Below are 18692 nucleotides of genomic sequence, written 5' to 3'. Positions count from 1 at the left end.
CTGCAGCCGCCTCAGCCAATCAGGACGCGGGGTGTCCTGCCCCGGTCACTCCGTGGCGCTTCCCTTTCCCTCTCCCCGTTCCTCCCAGCCCACCGAGACGGGCACTGACCCGGCTCTCCCTTCCCTCGATGTTCCCGGCGGTTCCGCCGGCACCGAGGAACCGTGTCCGTAACCCCCGGATAAGGGCCCGTGGCTAGCCCCCGATGCCACGCGGGATTGCCCCGCCCTTTTCTCACACTCCCCAGGACAGGGCGCTGTTGCGGGCCCTGGCCGGTGTGTACCCGCGCTGGGGGCAAGCGGGACCGGGCAGGGGCCGGTGAGCTCTGACCCCGCCGGTGCCCACGCGCACGCCCCCTTCGGGCAGGCAGAGTCGCTGGCCCTTTAAAAGAGGGCGTGGCCGAGCTCCTCGTTCCTCCCCTGCGCGGCGCGCCGCTCCCGGCGGGGCTGGTGCGCCCCCTGGCGGCGCAGGCGGGGACACAGCGGCGGGTCTCGGTGGTCCCGGCGGTCCCGGCGGTCCCGGTGCAGGCAGCGGCGGCCGCATCCCGGCTCTGGACCTGCCCGTCCTGCCCCGTCGGGCTGCGAGGAACGACCGACTCCGCCCCTGCGGCAGGCCGCGGCGCAGCCGCGCGGTCCCGGGGAGCCCCCGCCTAGGAGCGTCTTTGATCGTTCCCGCGTCCCGGCGGGTCCGCAGGGTCACCGCGGGCTCAGCCCACCGGAGCCGGGCTGCGCTTCCGGGGCGGCCGAGGGGCTTCCTGCGGTGGGTCTGCGGCCGCGGTGCTGCTCCCGGCCCGGCCCGAGGCGCCGCCGGGATGATCAACGCCATCCTGGTGTTCAACAACCACGGGAAGCCGCGGCTCGTCCGCTTCTACCAGCACCTGGTGCGCGACCGGGCCGGGGGGCCGCCGGTGGGGCTGCGGCAGCGGGTGCCTGAGCCCGGTGCGGGACCGGGACCGGCACCAGTGCAGGGCTGAGGGCGTCGTGGGGCTCGATGGGGCTGGGGATGTCCCGAGAGCAGGGGCAGTCTCTGCGGCTTGGGGGAGCCCTGCCCGTGCCCTGGTCGCGTCCTTCAGGATGCCCCGGGTCATCCATGGGTGGCACCCGGATTGGCTCACGGCGCCCCTGGGGCAGCAGGGGACTGCGGGGGACGTGGGTTCCATGGGTGGGGCGTGCATCCATGGGTGCCCACCCACCGTCTCCTCCTGGCAGGCAGAAGAGGTCCAGCAGCAGATCATCCGTGACACCTTCCACCTGGTACTGAAGCGGGATGACCACATCTGCAACTTCCTGGAGTGTGGCAGGTACCAGCCGGTGAGGGGCCATGCCGGGCTGTCCCCTCACACTGCGTAGTGTCTGGGTGTCCCCCCAGAGCCCTTCAGCTCTCCCTGTGTCCCCACAGCCTGTTCGGCGGCTCGGACTACAAGCTGATCTACCGTCACTACGCCACGCTGTACTTTGTGTTCTGCGTGGACTCCTCGGAGAGTGAGCTGGGCATCCTGGACCTCATCCAGGTGCGTCCCTGCAGGGCCCACTTTCCCGGGTGCTGCCCTGCCCTGACACCATTCAGGGGCATTTCATGCCCATGGCATCCCTGTGCCAGCCCTTCTGAAAGGCCTGAGAAGCCCTCGGGGCCATGGTGGGGAGCAGGGGGCTGCACGTACTCCCTGAGCTTCTACGTGGCTTCTGCACCTGGGAGCAGCAGGGAAAGTCAATCTGAGTGAATGTCTTTTAAAAATAGAAGCATAGGATCATTTAGTGTGGAAAAGACCCTTAAGAGCATCAAGTCCAACCATTAATCCTAGGATTCTGAAATCCTAGGTTGGAAGGGACCTCAGGGATTGTCTGGTCCGGCCTTTCTTGGCAAAGCATGGCCTAGACAAGGCCCAACACCCTGGCATGTGAAAAGTATCCAGTGCTGGGGAATCCCCCACTTCCCCATGGAGATTATTCAGTGGCTGTTTTCTTTGGAAAAAATTTTCCTCTTGTGCCTTACTGGAGTCTCCCCAAGAGGAACTTGTACCCATCACTCTGTCTTTCCGTATGACTCCTTGTGTGAAGGGACTTTCCAGCTTTGTAGGCACCCTTTAAACACCAGGATATGGGAAGAAAGTCCCCTCAGCCTCCTTTTCTTTTCTGTTCCCTGGACATGCTCCAGCCCCTCCAGGTCTCTCTTGTTGGGAGGGGCCCAGAACTGCCCCCAGCACTGGAGGTGCCTCAGCAGTGCCAGCTCAGGGAACGAGCGCTGCCCTGGGGCTGTGCCCACACTGACACAAGCCAGGTGCCATTGGCCTCTTGCCCACATGGACACACCTGGGCTCATGTTCAGCCACAGTCACCAGCATCCCTAGGTCCTTTTCCAGCTTTCCAGTCACTCTGTCCCAGGCCTGGAATGTTCCATGGGGTTGGTGTGACCATCTTGCCTGGTCTCTGTCTACTGTCCCAGGTGTTTGTGGAGACGCTGGACAAGTGCTTTGAGAATGTCTGTGAACTGGATCTCATCTTCCACATGGACAAGGTGGGTGGTGGGCTCTGGGCTGCTCCAGAGCCTGCATTTCTTGGGCTGGGGCTGGCCAGGAGGGTCGGGGTTGGCAGGGGTCACTTTGGGAGGGATTGACATCCTGTATGGGAAGCTTTCAGCCTGTGTTCTTTGGAAGCCACCCACATGGTGTCCTCCTGACGAGAGACCCAAGTGCTGGGCTGCTCTGAGCCCGTGGGGAGCTGTGCCCAGCCATGGGGCTGCCCTGGTGCCGGGTGGCCGTGGCCAAGTGACAGATCTGCGCTCCACAGCCAGCACTGGGGGAACTGGGCAGACTCTGACCTGGTGCTAGAGTGTCCTGTCTCTGCTCCAAGCTGTGACACCTCGTGAGAGTTAACATTTTACTACAGCTGCAGGGAAAAAAAAGGGAAGGGACAATGGCTGCAGGGTAAAAAACGGGAAGGAACAATGGGAGTGTTTGGAATTCAAAGGGCTGGGTAAACTTTGGTTTGAGCCACAGCCTGTAATGCTTCCTCTTGAGCTGGACAGAGTTCCTGGGCGGAAACCCATCCCCTTTGATCATGTCCTGAGTCACAAGGCTGAAGATAGCTGGAAATAGATAGCCAGGAATAGACTTGGAGCAGAGAGGGGCTTGGCTGAGGGTACTGGGCTTACGTTGCTGTTGATCAAGATTTTCTTGCCTTACTAAAGACAAAAACATGTCAACAAAAAAGAGCACTGGGAAAAAAAAATGTGTAAAACGCTCCCTTTCCATTGGTGATTCCAGCTGGGGAACTGGCAAGGAAGGGGAGTGAGCAGGTCTGGGGGAGCTTTGCATTACCAGCTGCTGAGGTTGGGCTTTGGTTTCACTGTTTGTCCCGCTGTAAACTTTCCAAAATGCCACAACATGATTATCTTGTCAGCAGAAATGTTTATCAAAGCATTTATCAAAGAAGGAAGGAGGGCTGAGCAGCTGCGGGAAAAGTTGGCAGCTGCCCAGGTCAGCTCTGCCCACAGCTGGGGGAGGATGTGCTCGTGAGTGCTGACTCTGTGGTGTGACCAGGACCCAGCAGCTTTTCACTCATCCTTACTCTCAGCTTTACATGACCTTTACATGCAGTTTATGCTGAGCCTCACTGCCAGCCAGCACCCCTCGGGCAGGGGACATCACACTATTGCCTGGCAGCTTTGCCAGCAGTAGTGGGGTCACCCTTCCTCTGACCTCTCCTGCCTGGAAGAACATTCTCAGGAGACAGGAATCAGGGTATCTGATAGTGGAGACCCCAGCTCGGTCACTGCAGGCTCTCCCAGCCCTGTTTACTTCCCATCCGATGCTCCTGCTGCTTCCCAGCTTTGACTCAAGTCTTGGCCACTATCAATTGGTCCTCTGGTCTCTTTCTATATTTGGCACATGTTTATTTCTCGGATGTGCTCGTGTTCCTGTGCTTCCAGGAGTTTGGTTGCAGAGGGACAGTGTTTGGGGTGCTGGGAGTGTGCTGTTGTGTCCTGCTGGGCCCTGGTTGCCCCCCTTGGATGCCCAGGCAGGGCTGTGAATGTCTCCCCGGGCAGGGGCTGGCAGGGGTTCAGGTGCAACTTTGGCTGCATTCTGTGATTTTTCTTTTTGCTGTAAGTTCCACCTCAGACTACCTGCACCACAAGGGCCACAGGACCAGAGCTGTGGCCGGTCTGGGGTCCTACTCCTGCCTGGGCCAATGGAGGGGGACATTGCTCAGGCACGAGTGACACCAGTGCTTTTAGCTATCGGCTTTGGGAGCCCCAACCTCAGAGCTGCAGGGATCCCCTGTCACAAGGGGAGACTCAGGATGGGCTATGCCCAGCTCTTGGTCATGCTTTCCACCTTGGAGAGGAGTGTGAGCTGCACTCAGCAGCTGCAGGGTCCCAGAGGGGACATGGATTGCTCAGGATGTGCTGTGCTTTGGCTTGGAAAACAAAACTTGCTCAGGATTTCTGCCCTGGTGGTTTGGAGCCAGCTTGGGCTGAAGCCAGATCTTGAATCACCAGTTTCCTGATGCTCCCATATCCTTTTTGGCTGTGGGAGCTGCTTGCTCCAGCTGCTTCAGTTGTGCACTGGGACTGGGCTGTGGGATGGGGGTTCCAGGGCTGTGGAGGGTTCCAGGGCTGTGGCGAGTCCCAGGAGCTGCCTGGGGCTCACCCAGTGTCCCCTGTGGCTCACCCTGTGCCAAGCTGATCCCACAAACCTTCTGCTGCTCCAGGTACTGTTGTAGCGGGACAGGACCTATGGGGAGCCCTGGGCTGGATCACCTCACTTTTGTCTGGGATCACCTCACAGAGCTGTGATTCCCCCTCAGAGCGGGTTCTCTCATTATCTTTATTCTCCCCAGGATTGTCCTGGCAGTTTGTTACAAGGTATGGTTTACAAGCGCAGCCTGGCCCTGTGAAACCATAAAACAATCTCATAACCCAAATATGCTCCTGCATAGCCTCTTGCACGGAAGTAACTCGGGCCCATAAATCCATTATCTGTGCTGGGAACTCATCGGGAGTTGCTGACTGTGCAGGGAATGCTGGGTTGAGCCAGGTGCAGGAGCTGAGGGTGGTTGTAGCCACCAGCACAGCCTGACTGCCGCCCCAGGGCTGGTTGCAATTTCTGGGGTTGCAGCTCAGCAATGTCCCTTTCCTGGCTCTGGCTGCGTGATTCCACTGGCCCTGCCTAGCTGTTCATCCTTGGACTCAAGGTATTCCAGGAAAGGAGGAGACTCCCCTGACACTTCTGTGCTTTTTCTGTGCCTATGTCACAGTCCCGACCTTCCTAAGAGACAGCTCAGAAGCCCAGCTCTGGCCCGTCTTTCTGAAGAGAAGGAGCTTCTAGGGAAAAGTGTCCTGCCCAGTGAGGACCCTGCTGCCTGCTGGGGTCCCCTCTAGGACACATTCCTGCTGTAACCTGGCTTCTGGCCCAGGGAGGGAGCAACCATCTGTTGGAGGTGGCACAGCCAGGCTGTGCCAGTAGAATGAGTTGCATCTGGCTACTCTAGGGGCTGCTTTATGCCTGGTGGGTGGGTGGGTGTCATCTAGAGTGGGGATACAGGTGGTAAATGGAGCTTTGAGGCTCCCCATGCCCCAAAAGGCCACCCTTTCATTGTCCAGGCAGCTAAGAAGGGGACAGGGGTAGATTTATGTCCCTTGGGGAAATGCTGACCCCTGACACACTTCCATGCCAGCGCTGCAGCCATTGCCAGGCCAGGACTGGGACCTCAGCCTTCTGTTCTCTCTCCCCCTCCCTCCCTGGCAGGTCCACCACATCCTGCAGGAGATGGTGATCGGCGGGATGGTGCTGGAGACCAATATGAACGAGATTGTGGCGCAGGTGGAGGCCCAGGGCAAGCTGGAGAAGGCAGAGGTGAGCGGTGACGCTGCGGGAGCTGACAGAACCTTGGTCTGCGAGGGAAGGTGGCCCATGGGGTCAGGGTGGCTGTGTGGGAGGGCATCCAGGGTATTCCCAGTGTCTGCCTGTTAATGACCTCAGGCCCTAAAAGGTTTATCATCCAATTTGCACTGTCACTAGGAAGATGGGGCTGCGGGGTGGGACCAGTGGTCACAGTGCCTCTGTCCCCAGGGAGGCCTCTCAGCTGCTCCTTCCCGTGCTGTGTCAGCCGTGAAGAACATCAACCTGCCCGAGATCCCCCGCAACATCAACATCGGGGACATCAACATCAAAGTGCCCAATCTGTCACAGTTCATGTGAGCAGCCTGTGGTGGGGGGCTGCCTGCTAAGCAGAGCTGGGGTCCCCGTCTCCTCCCGGGGCTCTGCCCATGCTGCACATGGGGGCCGGTAGTGGCTGAGGGCAGGGAGCAGTGACAGGGCTCAGAGAACGGGGTGCGGGGGGTCCCTCACCCTGGACCTGGGCTCAGTTCTGCTCTCTGGTCCCCCAACAAGGAGGGTGCCCTTCCTTCCCCTCCTTCCCTGTGGACATGCAGCCTCTCCTTGCTGTGGGGAAGAGTTGGCTTCTGCCTCTCCTGGGATTCTTGGGATTTCCAGCGGTGAACGTGTGCCTGTAGTGGCAGCTCTATCAGGAGCTGCAGGTTGTCTCCTTCGTCCTCCCAGTCATGGCTGTCCCCTGCCCTGGTCCTGCTCTCTGGGATGGGCCCCAGCTGGGTGGGGGTCACTCATGGGTGCTGCTGTGTGCCCTGGGGACAGTGTGAGTGGGACATGCTGGAATGGGGATGTGGCAGCAAGAGGGACGGGAGCTGAGTGACCTGGGGGACAGGCAGGTGGTAGCTTGCAGGGTCAGGCCAGGCTGGGGATGCTGGAGTGTGTCTCTGTGTCCCAATAAACTGCCCTTGAACCCGTGTCTGTGTCTGCTGTGGGTGCTGCTGGACGGGGAGGAGGCCGGGGGCTCTGCGCAACTCTCCTGGGGCAGCTGCAGCCCCGGGGGCTTTTGGCTGGTGGAGGCCCTGGGGGTGGGAAAGGGGGCCTTAGATGCCCCAGGGGAGGGCAGGCGACTTAGGGCAGGGTCCCTCTGCTCTTGGAGCAGGTGCGGGGAGGGTGATGGCCCTGCTCGGGCTGTGATGGCAGCGTCCCCAGCTTTGGGCCTTTGGTGGCAGCTCGGCCCTTGCCAGTTCCTGCACTCTCCCTGCCGCAGAGCATCAGTGCAGGGCAGCCATGAGCTCTGACGGCTCTGTGGGTGTGTGGGAGCTGTGGGGCTGGGGTCCCCTAAGGCCAGGGAGGAGCAGAGCTTGTCCTGGGGGCCACAGTGACCCTGATGGGCTCTGTCAGCCATGTGCCCCACTGCCCTGGCTCCGCCACGGCTCCATCTGGCCACCAGCCCCTGAGGCTGGCCAGGGGCCCTTCCTCTGCTCCCCAGCTGTGCTCCGGGTTCTGCCTCCACTTCCCCTGGCAGGGAAACCGTAACTCTGCCTGGAAGGAATTTTTTCCTCCCTGCAGCTTAACCCTTCCCCAGCTGGCCACTAGCCACATCAGCACTCCTGGAGGTCAGGGAGTTCGGCAACCTGCTGTGTCCTTTTCTCCGCTGGCCCGCCTCCTCCCCTTGTAGGTGCCAGCGAAGGGTGCAGGTTAACCATCGTGCCCGGGCCCTTTCCTGAGGCTGGGACGCGGAGTCTGGCAGGGCTGAGACGGTCAGAGGGGAACGCTGCGGCTCACCTCAAGGCGAGGGAGTTGGCGAGGTGCTGGCAAGGTGCTCTGCGCCAGGCTGGGATATGGGGGGTCGGCCGCCATGGGCAGTGCCTGTGGCCGGCCCCACGCCACAGCACCCCACTGCCACTGCCGCTGTGTCCGGCCACATGTGCTCCCTCTACACCTCCCGTAGCGGCTCTGCCGACAGCTCCGGCCCCATTGCCCCGTCCTACGTCTCGCCAGAGCCTCAGCCTTGCTGCTCTGCGGGGCGTGGGAGGCTGAGGACCGTGGCCGTGCTGGGGTCGGGGAAGCCCCTCTGCCGCTCCCTGCTGCTCTCTCTTCCCAAGCCCTGGTTCACGCTGGGATGTGCTGGGGTGAACCCCTAGCCCGCCACTTCCCTTCCTGGGGAGCTTCAGCCCCGACCCCGGTGGCGGTGGGCTGTGCGGGAGCTGTGAGTGCCCGGCGCTGGCAGTGACCCCGCGTTGTGCCGAGAGGGGCTGCGCTGGGTGGGTCACCAGACCCCTCCCACACCCCAGAGCGAGCCGGGGGATGCAGCGTGTGAAGGGCTGTAGAGGGCAGGGGCGGGCCGGGGCTCAGCGTTCCCCCTCCGAGCCGCCTGCATGGTCCGGAGATGGAGACGGGGCTGGAGCCTGGGGATGGCTCCTGGCCCCAGCCCACTGCCTGCCCCAGCTGTGCTGTGCTGTGGCACCCATGGGTGCCGGGTTTTGCTGGGCTCAGCTCCGCCTGCCGGAGCGTGTTCCCAAATCCAGGCCCCCTGCCCAGCACTCTTTTCCTTCAGAACTGCCTCCTCGCCCTGTTCCAGTGCGGGGGAACCCATGCCGGAGGTTCTCCCTTCCACGCTGCCCCGCGCTGTCCCGGGCCTCCGCCCCGCCGGCCGGCAGACATGAGGTTAAAGGGGGCGAGAGCTCCGGGTTCCTGCCCTGGAGCTTTGGAGGAAACTTTCCTCGCCCTGGAGCTGCGAGCGCAGAGCTGGGACGGACAGTCGGGCGCAGGCAGGAGGACAGGCAGGGCGACGCGTGGGGCGCAGGAAGTGGGAACGGGGCGGGCGGGACCCCGCTGTCCCTGGCTGCCCACGGCTGAGCGCAGGAAGGTGAGGGGGGCACTCTGCTGCCGCTCAGGCTCCGGGGGGGTTCACACCCGAAGCCGGGGGTCCGCGGGGTGCGTTGGAGCGGACCAAGTGGGGGAAGGGGCTGTGGGGGTGCGCGGGGGGGCTGGCGGGGGCTGTGGGGTGGGGGGCTAGCAGTGGGGTTCACGTACATGGGGGTTATGGAGCCCATATGCGATGGGAGGGCTTGGGGGGGTCTGTGGGGGTGCGTGACGGTGTGAAGGGCTCTGGGGGGTGTGTGAGGTCAGAGCCTCAAGGGACCCGCGTGCCCGCGGGGATGATGCCCAACATCCGTGTCGCTTGTGGGACGTGGGATATGCATGTGCTGCTGGCTGGGCTCCAAAGAGGGGTCTTCTAGGGGTGGGGACAGAATCCTGCGGGTGCTGGGGAAGTCAGGGTGTGGGTGCTGTGTCTCACCCCAGTGCTGCTCCCCATTAACTCCATCCAGCCCCCTCCCCAGCCGAGGCAGTGGGGGATGCCTGTGTGCTGTGCCCGAGGGGCTGTGGGGAGAGCCAGCAGGCCCGTTGGTGTGGGACGGAGGGTGTGCAGAGTGCCTGGCACCCTCACAGCCACCTGTGGCCCTTGGTCCTGTGGGGGGCTGTCCCTAAAGCTGTAGCCTTTGGCCAGAGCCAGGGTGGGGATGGGGCTGAGGGAGCCAGCAGCGGCCTCTGGGCCGGGGGATGGCTGTGTCAAACAGGGAATACCAGGGACACCAGCAGCATCCAGAGTGATTTGTGCCAGGCACAGTGGCCCTGGTGGGTGCAGCTGGGTGCTGTCCGGGACAGGGCAGGGCTTCATCCTGATTTGCCCTTTGCCCCAGCTGTGGCTCCTGGCAGCACCTGCCCATATCCCCCTATGGAGAGATCGATCAGATCTTGGGAACAGGAGATCCTATTCCCAGTGTGTGACATGTTCTGTCACCCCTGCACCCTACCCTGGGTGGGGATCTCACACGTGCCCACTGGGACTGGGTTCACCAGGACGGAGTTTGACCCCCATGCCTTCAGGTTCATGACCTTGGACTTTGAGAGGGCTGTGGGCAGGGTGAGCTCCTCCCAGGTATCCCCCCTACCTTCCCTCGCCACTGTGCTGCATCCCACACCTCCTGCTTTCCCCGATGGGGGGGGCAGCCGGTGAGCTGTGCCCCTCACAGGCAGGGGTGGCCTGGACCCTCTGACAGTGGCTCAGACCCCATCACTCGACAGTAAATGGGGTGACACTAAGTCTGCACCTGGCCTTGGCTGATGGGGACACACACTGGGACCTGCAGCATGGTGGGGAGGTGGCTGCTAGCTTCAGCTACCCACCCTGTCCCTCCTTTTGCAGGGCCAGGCCAGTGTGAGGAAGGACACCAGGGGTCCAGGCCCACAGCCCGCACAGGCTCCCTGATGGTGCAACCCCCCCACCACCAGCTCCGCCGCTGCAGCAGTGCCACTGGGTGTTGGTGCTCCCGCTGGGCTCGGGGGGGGGTGAGTGGAAAGCTCATCCCAGGGTCTGTTACCGCCCTGAGCCCCATGGCCATTTAATCCTTCACCCATTAACTTGGACTAATAAACCTTGTGGGAGAGAGGCTAAAAGCCGTGCCTGCACCAGTGCAGTCTCCGCCAGTGCCGCTCCAGCTGCCCACCATGGCAGCCGGCTTCTTCATCAGCAAGACTGTGGGCATTGTGGCCATCGTGCTGGGCCTGGGGGCTGTGGCCACCATTATTGCACTCTCAGTGGTGTACGCCCAGGAGAAGAACAAGGGAACGTCTGATGTGGGTACCAGCAGCACGCCTGGCCCCAACATCACCACCACCCCCACCCCCAACAACCCCTGGAACCGGTGGAGGTTGCCGACCACGCTGAAGCCGGATAGCTACGAGGTGTCCCTGCAGCCCTTCCTGAAGGCCGACGCCAACAACATGTACATCTTCAAGGGCAACAGCAGTGTGGTCTTCATCTGTATGGAAGCCACCGACCTCATCCTCATCCACAGCAACAAGCTGAACTACACCATGCATGGCTCCTTCCATGCCACATTGCAGGCAGAGGGTGGTGGCAGTGCCCCTGCCATCTCCCGCACCTGGCTGGAGACTCCCACCCAGTACCTGGTGGTGCAGCTGGAGACCCCCCTGCAGCAGGGCCAGCGGTACCGGCTGTCCTGCAACTTCACCGGGGAGCTGGCTGATGACCTTGCTGGCTTCTATCGCAGCGAATACACGGACAAGTCAGGCAACAAGTAGGTGGAGGGCAGAGGACGGGGTGGAGGCCACAGGGCTGGCCCGATGTGGTGGTGGGAAGGGGAATGAGGGGCACAGGGCTGGCACAGGGCAGTGGAGGGCATGGGCAGGCTTTGGGGCTCCTGTCCCACCAGGACAATGGGATGGGTGTGTGGAGCCTCTGTGCTCCCCTTGCATCCTCATGATGCCCCAGTGGGGATGGGAGCAAGGGGACTGGGGGGCGCAGCTTCTGCAGGGAGCCCCGGGACTGATGGGGTTTGCTCACAGGCAGGTGGTGGCCACCACGCAGATGCAGGCGGCTGATGCACGCAAAGCTTTCCCCTGCTTCGATGAGCCGGCCATGAAAGCCAACTTCACAGTGACACTGGTCCACCCCTCCGACTATGGGGCCATTTCGAACATGCCTGCCAAGAGTGAGTGGGGCAGCAGGACCCCATTGGGGGGCTGGGGGCCTGGCAGGGCTGTGGGGTGATCCTCTGATCTCCACAGACACCATGCAGCAGATGATTGATGGGGAGGCCTGGAATGTCACTGAGTTCGAAACCACCCCCAGGATGTCCACGTACCTTCTGGCCTTCATTGTCAGCCAGTTCACCAACGTGCAGAATGACTCAGAGAGTACACTGGTAGGATGGGGTGGGGTCCACCCTCTGCCCACCTGGGTGGCTGAACCTGGGCCACTGATGAGTCCTGCATCTCTCCTCTCCAGATTCGCATCTGGGGCCGCCCCGAGGCCATCAAAGAGGGCCATGGCAACTACTCACTCAATGTCACTGGCCCCATCCTCAGGTTCTTTGAGGGTCATTACAACACGGCCTACCCGCTCCCAAAGTCTGGTGGGTGCTGCAGGGTGCCTGGGACACTGGGTTGAGGTGCCCACCGCAGAGGGGGAGGATGGTCCAGTATGCTGTCAGCAGGGCACTGATGGGACCCCTCCATCCCCAGACCAGGTTGGCCTCCCTGATTTCAACGCAGGCGCGATGGAGAACTGGGGGCTGGTGACCTACCGGGAGAACTCACTGCTCTTTGATGCTGCATACTCCTCCATTGGCAACAAGGAGCGGGTGGTGACCGTCATCGCCCATGAGCTGGCCCACCAGGTACCTGCTGCAGCCCTCGCCCACTCCCCTGATTGATAGCTGGTGGCTGAGGGGGTGCTGTGCCCTCTGCAGTGGTTTGGGAATTTGGTGACGCTGCGGTGGTGGAACGACCTGTGGCTGAATGAGGGCTTCGCCTCGTATGTGGAATACCTGGGCGCCGACTCAGCTGAGCCTTCCTGGAACATTGTGAGTGCCAGGGACGATGGGCATGGGGGCAGGCAGGGGAACAGGCACCCCAGGGTCTGCCCCAGTGCCAGGTGGCACACGCAGGGCTGAGGCAGGTGTTGGTGCTCCCTCTGCAGAAAGACCTGATGGTGCTGAACGAGCTGCATGCGGTGATGGCAACAGATGCCCTGGCCAGCTCCCACCCACTCTCCTTCCGCGAGGAAGAGATCAACACCCCAGCCCAGATCAGTGAAGTCTTTGACAGCATCGCCTACAGCAAGGTGTGCATGGGGGTCCTTGAGGTGGGGATGGACTGTGGGGTGTCCCTGGTTTCTCTGACCTGCTGTCCCTGCAGGGAGCGTCGGTGCTGCGGATGCTCTCGGACTTCCTCAGTGAGGACATCTTCAAGCAAGGGCTGCAGGTGAGGTGCTGCTGGTACTGGGGGGCAGCAAGCTCAGAGCAGGGTGGGCATCCCATGGTAGGGGCCTTCCCAGGTGCTCTGGGGGTGTCCCACACCCCAGACTTGCCCTTGCTCACCTGTCTCTCTTGGTGCTCTCCCACAGTCCTACCTCCACACCTTCGCCTACAACAACACTGTCTACTCTGACCTCTGGGTCCATCTGCAAGAGGTAGGAGGGGGCTGGTGCTCCTGCAGCATCCCAAGCCCTGGCTCTGGGGGGGGCTGCCTGATGTGACTGGGTCCCACATGCTGGGTGAGGGTTGCAGCACCGGCCAAGCCCCACACTGCCCATGCCCCTGCCCCTGGTGACCAGCGGTGCTGCCATCCCCGCAGGCGGTGAATAAGAACAACGTCTCACTGCCTAACAATATCAGCAACATCATGGATCGCTGGACGCTGCAGATGGGCTTCCCTGTGGTGACTGTTGACACCCGCACTGGCACCATCAACCAGACCCATTTTCTGCTGGACCCTGCATCCTCTGTGGACAGACCCTCTGCCTTCAAGTGAGTGGGGTGGGGGCTGGCTAGGAACTGAGGGGTCAGGGGTTGAGGGCCAGTCCCACCACCTGTCTGTCCATGGCACAGCTACACCTGGATCATCCCCATCACCTGGATGATAGACAAGAGCCTTGGGAACAGCAGCTACTGGCTGACCAATGTCACAGGTATGGTGTGTCCTGGCTGTGAGTGGGGGTCTTGCTGCCACCTCCGCTGCTGTGGCACTGGTCGGGGTTCCCAGGGAGGCAGTGGTGGTGGGGGCTGAGCCTGGCCCGCCCTGGGTGGGGGTGCGGCTCTGGCAGAGCCTCCTGTCCCCTTCCCAGACACCAACAACCAGTTCAAGCTCAACAGCTCCAGCTGGCTCCTGCTGAACCTCAATGTCACTGGGTACTTCCGTGTCAATTACAACCAGGAGAACTGGGATCAGCTCCTCAACCAGCTTGTCAATGGCCACGAGGTACACGGGGTGGTCAAGGCTGTGGTGTAGGACCCCATTCACACCGCCCCACTCAGTCTGCCCTGAGGCATTGACTTTGCTCTCTTAGGTCTTCCCTGTGATCAACCGTGCCCAGATCATTGATGACGCCTTTAACCTGGCCAGGTGAGCCCTGCCAGGTGGTCTGGGTGCCACCAGGGTGAGGGGCTGGATGGGGTGGGTGCCCTGGGGTGGGCAGTGCCAGTGGGGCTGGGGAGGTGACGCTGCCCTCACCCCTGACAGGGCCAAGTACGTCAACGTGACCTTGGCTCTGAACACGACACGGTTCCTGAGCCAGGAGAAGGAATACATGCCCTGGCAGGCAGCGCTCAGCAACCTCCAGTACTTCCAGCTGATGTTTGACCGCAGTGAGGTCTTTGGGGCCATGTCGGTGAGTGATGCGACACCCCAGTGCTGGGGGTGAGGGGCCAGGATTGCTCCCACAGTGGTGTGGGGGCTGCTGCCAGTGTCACTGGGCACTGACTCCCTCTTGCTCCCAGAGCTACATGAAGAAGCAGGTGACTCCTCTCTTCACCTACTACAAGAACATCACCAATGGCTGGAAAGAGATCCCCAGTGGCCTGATGGTCCAGTGAGTACCATGGCCCCAGGGCTGGGCTGGATCCCTGGGGTGTCCCCTGCCACCAGCCGGCACTGGCCGGTGGGTGCCCTGTGCAGGACCCCAGCCCTCACGGTCTCTTTTCCCCCAGGTACAATGAGATCAATGCCATCAGCACTGCCTGCTCCTACGGCATCACCGAGTGCCAGGATTTGGCCACCAACTACTTGCTCCAGTGGCAGCAGAATGCCAGCAACAACCCGTGAGTCCTCGGAAGCCCTGGCGCTGTGTGTGTGGTTGGACTGGGCACGGCGAGGGACTCCTGGCACTGATGGCTCTTACCCCAACAGGGTCCCCCCGAACCTGCGCTCAGCCATCTACTGCAGCATGGTGGCCACAGGTGGGGAGGAGGCCTGGAATTTCCTCTGGGACAGGTTCCAGGAGGCCTCTGTGGTGTCTGAGGCCGATAAGCTCCGCACAGCCCTCTCCTGCAGCCCCCACCCCTGGATCCTCAGCAGGTGCGTGTGGGGTCTGGCTGGCATTGTGGTGTGTCCCCACCAGCCTATCACCCACATAATGTCTGCTGCCCCTGCCAGCCCCTCACCCCTGCGTCATGCCCCTCCAGGTACCTGGAGTACACCCTTGACCCTACAAAGATCCGGAAGCAGGATGCCACCTCCACGATCAACAGCATTGCCAGCAATGTTGTGGGGCAGCCCCTGGCCTGGGACTTCATCCGTGGCAACTGGAGGATGCTCTTCAGCCAGTGAGCACCGTGGGGGACTGGGGGCACCCCTATCGCCCTGCACCCCTTGTCTCTTCTCCTGTCCCCTCCCCTGTGGCTCTGCGGAACCCCTGGCTCAACACAGTTCTGCTCTCCTAGGTATGGGGGCGGCTCCTTCTCCTTCTCCCGCCTGATTTTATCTGTGACCCAGCGCTTTTCCTCAGAATTCGAGCTACAACAGGTGAGGCTGGACCCTGGCAGGGGCCAGGGGACCAGAGATCCCAGCCTTGGCAGAGCTGCCCTTTGCCAGAAGCCCTTGAGAGGGGGTTTCCTACTGCATGTGTGCCCAGGGGTCCAAGAGGCTTCTATTCCTGTCACAGGCTGCTGGGGTGGTGGCAGGGACTCCCAAGGGCTGTCAGAGTGCTCCCAGGGGCTGTTGGGGTGCTGCATGGGCTGCTGGAGGCTGTTGGGGTGCTGCTGGAGGCTGCTGAGAGGGTGCTGGGGGCCTTCCAAAGGCTGTCAGGGTGCTTCTGGGGCAGTCAGGATGATGTTGGGTGGTGGTGGGGGTTGCTGGAGTGGTGCTGGCGGCTCACAGAGGCTACTGGGGGCTGTTGGGGTTCTGCCAGGGAGCAGCTGAGAGCTGCTGGGGTGGTGCTGGAGTGCTCACGGGTTGTCAGGGGCTGTTGGGGCGTTCCGGGGTGGTGTCGAGTGGTGCTGGGAGCTGCTGAGGTCTGCCAGGCCCACCCCCTGCCTGCTCCAGCGCCATCTCTGCCCGGCAGCTGGAGCAGTTCAAGAAAGACAACCAGGACATCGGGTTTGGGTCGGGGACGCGGGCGCTGGAGCAGGCGCTGGAGCGGACGCGCGCTAACATCAACTGGGTGAAGGAGAACCGGGCGACGGTGCTGGCGTGGTTCAGGGGCGAGACCAGCTAACAGGCGCCTGCGCTCGCCCGGCCACCAGGATGGACCCTCATCCACTCCCGACTCCGCTCACTCCATCCCCGCGGCCCCCAGGCCCCTGTGCCCCCCAGTCCCACACTGCCAGTGAGGGGCCTGACGCCCGGATAATGGGCGCTGGGAACATGGGGGGCGTGGGAGGGGGGAAGTCAGGCTGGTGTAAATAAATGCCGTGGGGGTGTAAATAAAAACTTTCCCAGTTTCCAGGGGTGCCTTGGGTGTGGGGGCTGTGCTGAGGGGACTTCGACAGACTGGGTAGGAAGTGCCAGGGGCCCTGCAGCCTGCAGGCCTGGGGCAGGGCGCAGGGCTGTGAGCCCCCCAGGCTGTTAGGAGCCTGGTGCTAAGTGGCTCTGGGGGCTTTGCTGACGCCAGCCCCTCTGTCTGACAGCTGCGTGTGAGCTCTCCTGCTGGGCCCTGCTCAGGGGGCTCCCTGCCTGCTCCCTGCGGACTGGCACCAGGACCCTGCTCTGGGCGGGTACTGCAGGGTCGGGGCAGGGGCCACGGGGGGTGGCTGTGACAGGTAGGAGGGACTGTCCCCCATGGGCTACCCTGGACCCTGAAGGGATGGAGCTGTCTTTGGGCACAGGGAAGGGATGGGACTCCCAGGCAGGTGGGAGCTGGGGGTCAGTGGGGGTGGGGACGGCCTAGGTAGTGAGTCCCTCTGCCGCCCCAGCCCTGGGACACATCCGGGCTGTGGGTTGGGCTGGCAGTGGGCACTGAGCCCCTGGTTCAGGGCAGCACCTGGCTGTGTGTGTGGGGTGCCAGGCTGAAGGGTGCTCCTAACCCTGCCCATGCTGGGGTGCAGCCAGCAGGTCCCACAGTAAGGAGCAGGGGAGCAGCGCTGCACAGCAACTTTAATGAGGATCCTGGTGTCTGTCCTGTCCCGTGCAGCTCTGTGACATGGCCATGCCACTGTCCCACTGCCTCACTGCCATGCCACCGTGCCTGTGTGGTCTCTGTGTCCAGGGGTGCAGTCAGCTCCAGCCCCTACAGTGCTCTGCACTGGGGTGCAGCTGGGGAGGAGAGAGGCTGTGGCACGAGCTGGGAAGATGAGCCTGGCTGGGGCCCAGGGACTGCTAAGCTGTGTGGGAAGAGCTGCGTGAGGTGAGTGGCTGTGGCACACCGCACCTCGCGCCCCCTGCCACCCACCCCACGAGGACTGTCCTCCGCCCCAGCTCAGGGACTGCAGGAGCAGGAGCTGGGCTGGGGAGGTCTTCGGGTACCCGGTGATGTGCGGGCAGCTGGGAGCCAGGTGCAGGGGTCCTGTGGTGCCCCGTGTCCATCACACCTGCCCTGGGAGGCTCCAAGAAGCAAGAAGAAGCCATCCTATTACCCGTGGCTGTGTCACCTCTGTGGGAAGGCTCCAGGATGGTGCAGCCGGGAATCCTCTGAAGCTCTGGGGGGATCCCTGCAGCAGGGGTGTAGGGGGGTGACCCCCAGGTCCCTAGCCCCATCTCCGGACCCCCAAGCACCTCCGGGAGAGTGCCCACAGCAGGGCTGCAGAGAGGTGACCCCCAGGCACCCGTCCCCATGCCGGGAGCTCCGTGCAGCTCCGGGGGGGTCCTCGCCATGGGAGGTGACCCCCAACCCGCAGTGCCGGGGGGCGAAGCATCACGGGGCTCCGTGTCCTGGCAGCACCCCAGGCCCCGGGGGCAGAGGGGACAGTGTCGGGGGGCCGGCGCCCCCCGGCCGAGCCCCAGCAGGGCGGAGAGGTGGGCGATGTAGCGGGTGGCGAGGCGCAGGGTCTCGATCTTGGTGAGGGTCTGCCCGGCGGGCGCCAGCGCGGGCGGCAGGTAGTGCCGCAGCCGCAGCAGGGCCTGCGCCAGCCGCCGCATCCGCAGCTTCTCCCGCTCGCTGGCGCTCTGCCGCGGGACCCCCGCTCCCCCGCCGCCCCGCACCCCCTTCCTGCCCCTGGGGCCCGGCGCAGCGACGCACCGGGGGACTCTGCCGAAAGAGCTGGGGATGTGATGTTGTGTCTGGCCGTGGTTAGGGGCTGTTCTGCTGTCCGCGTCTGGGGGTAACCCCGGCTTTATTTGGGCCGGGGGTGCGGGGCGATGCCTCTGCGCCCACCTGGAGGTGTCGACACCCCCCCCCCCTTCACCCCCCCTAGCCTCCCCCCGCTCCGGGCGGGCGGCAGGAGCCTGGGAATGCCGGGCCCATTTGCAGAGGTGTCAGATCTGACTCCTTTGGTCCTTAATTGGCCCTGCCGGCGCTGGGAAGTGTGTGGGGACCCATTCACACGGCCGTGAGAGATGCTAACGTGCCACCAGCCCCGCATCGCGCCGCATCACCGTACCGCATCCCCCTGCACCGCACCTCCCCGCACAGCGTCTCTGCAGCCGGCACCCGGGACTTGACCTTCCAATGCCGGGATCTCGAGCTCCCAGCCCTGGCACCCAGCAGGGTCCCCACAGCTCCCTGCCCTCTGCCCAGCTCCCAGTCCCGTGTCCGTGGGGCTCTGGCTCAGACTGATGGCCCTAAGGGGCAGGGGGTGCAGGGCGTGCAGGGTGCTTGGGTGGGGGGCTGGGGTGCTCCCTTCCCAGAGACATCCCTGCACTGGCCGTGCTGCTTCTGTCTCCCCAGTCCGATGGGATGCAGCCCCGGACGGCTCCAGATGAGCTGAGGCACCTGGGGACCCACCAGGCTGTGCCCCTGATTGGGCTGGGCATTGTGCCACTGGGGGTTGGGGTCCCCAGGGCACTGGGGTGCACTGTGGTGGGTGCCAAGCTCTTGAGGGTGCCGGGAGCAGGGGACCCTCCGTGCAGATGGGCTGAGGGAAAGTGGGAGGTGAGGGGGGCTGCTTGCCAGGTGCTTGGCAG

General features: G+C 63.0%; 3 protein-coding genes across 3 annotated transcripts; 2 read left to right on the top strand and 1 right to left on the bottom strand.

Annotated features, from left to right (window-relative positions):
- Positions 1-459: 459 nt before the first annotated feature.
- AP3S2 (adaptor related protein complex 3 subunit sigma 2) lies at positions 460-6786 on the top strand. The gene is made up of 6 exons (XM_082290434.1): positions 460-878; positions 1207-1298; positions 1397-1508; positions 2441-2512; positions 5745-5852; positions 6069-6786. Exons 1-6 carry the CDS (start codon positions 810-812, stop codon positions 6195-6197), a joined length of 582 nt encoding a protein of 193 aa, XP_082146560.1. The 5' UTR covers positions 460-809; the 3' UTR covers positions 6198-6786.
- A 1803-nt stretch (positions 6787-8589) lies between these two features.
- ANPEP (alanyl aminopeptidase, membrane) lies at positions 8590-16025 on the top strand. The gene is made up of 21 exons (XM_082290467.1): positions 8590-8697; positions 10039-10933; positions 11202-11347; positions 11424-11560; positions 11644-11770; positions 11880-12034; positions 12107-12220; positions 12337-12480; positions 12555-12620; positions 12763-12828; positions 12993-13165; positions 13247-13326; positions 13483-13616; positions 13705-13760; positions 13878-14025; positions 14135-14226; positions 14345-14455; positions 14544-14711; positions 14819-14959; positions 15077-15158; positions 15697-16025. The coding sequence occupies exons 2-21, from the start codon at positions 10341-10343 to the stop codon at positions 15847-15849; spliced, it is 2886 nt and encodes a 961-aa protein (XP_082146593.1). The 5' UTR covers positions 8590-8697; positions 10039-10340; the 3' UTR covers positions 15850-16025.
- On the bottom strand, positions 15887-18174 carry LOC309578207 (uncharacterized protein; the record flags this gene model as incomplete). The annotated part of the gene is made up of 3 exons (XM_082290630.1): positions 15887-15990; positions 17207-17817; positions 18170-18174. 3 exons carry the CDS (start codon positions 18172-18174, stop codon positions 15887-15889), a joined length of 720 nt encoding a protein of 239 aa, XP_082146756.1.
- Positions 18175-18692: the final 518 nt, after the last annotated feature.

This window comes from Coloeus monedula (genome assembly GCF_965178545.1).
Source record: "Coloeus monedula genome assembly, chromosome: 14".
Classification (NCBI taxonomy): domain Eukaryota; kingdom Metazoa; phylum Chordata; class Aves; order Passeriformes; family Corvidae; genus Coloeus; species Coloeus monedula.
The sequence above is the reverse complement of the archived record's forward strand: the minus strand, read 5'-3'. Positions and strand labels throughout refer to the sequence as shown.

Excerpts from the sequence above, each read along its gene's own strand:
- AP3S2 (XM_082290434.1), top strand. The coding sequence starts at position 810 with ATGATCAACGCCATCCTGGTGTTCAACAACCACGGGAAGCCGCGGCTC. Across the intron at positions 1,299-1,396 it reads AACTTCCTGGAGTGTGGCAG|CCTGTTCGGCGGCTCGGACT; the intron begins GTACCAGCCGGT and ends GTGTCCCCACAG. Across the intron at positions 5,853-6,068 it reads GCAAGCTGGAGAAGGCAGAG|GGAGGCCTCTCAGCTGCTCC; the intron begins GTGAGCGGTGAC and ends CTCTGTCCCCAG.
- ANPEP (XM_082290467.1), top strand. The coding sequence starts at position 10,341 with ATGGCAGCCGGCTTCTTCATCAGCAAGACTGTGGGCATTGTGGCCATC. Across the intron at positions 11,348-11,423 it reads TTCGAACATGCCTGCCAAGA|ACACCATGCAGCAGATGATT; the intron begins GTGAGTGGGGCA and ends TGATCTCCACAG. Across the intron at positions 12,621-12,762 it reads TCTTCAAGCAAGGGCTGCAG|TCCTACCTCCACACCTTCGC; the intron begins GTGAGGTGCTGC and ends GCTCTCCCACAG.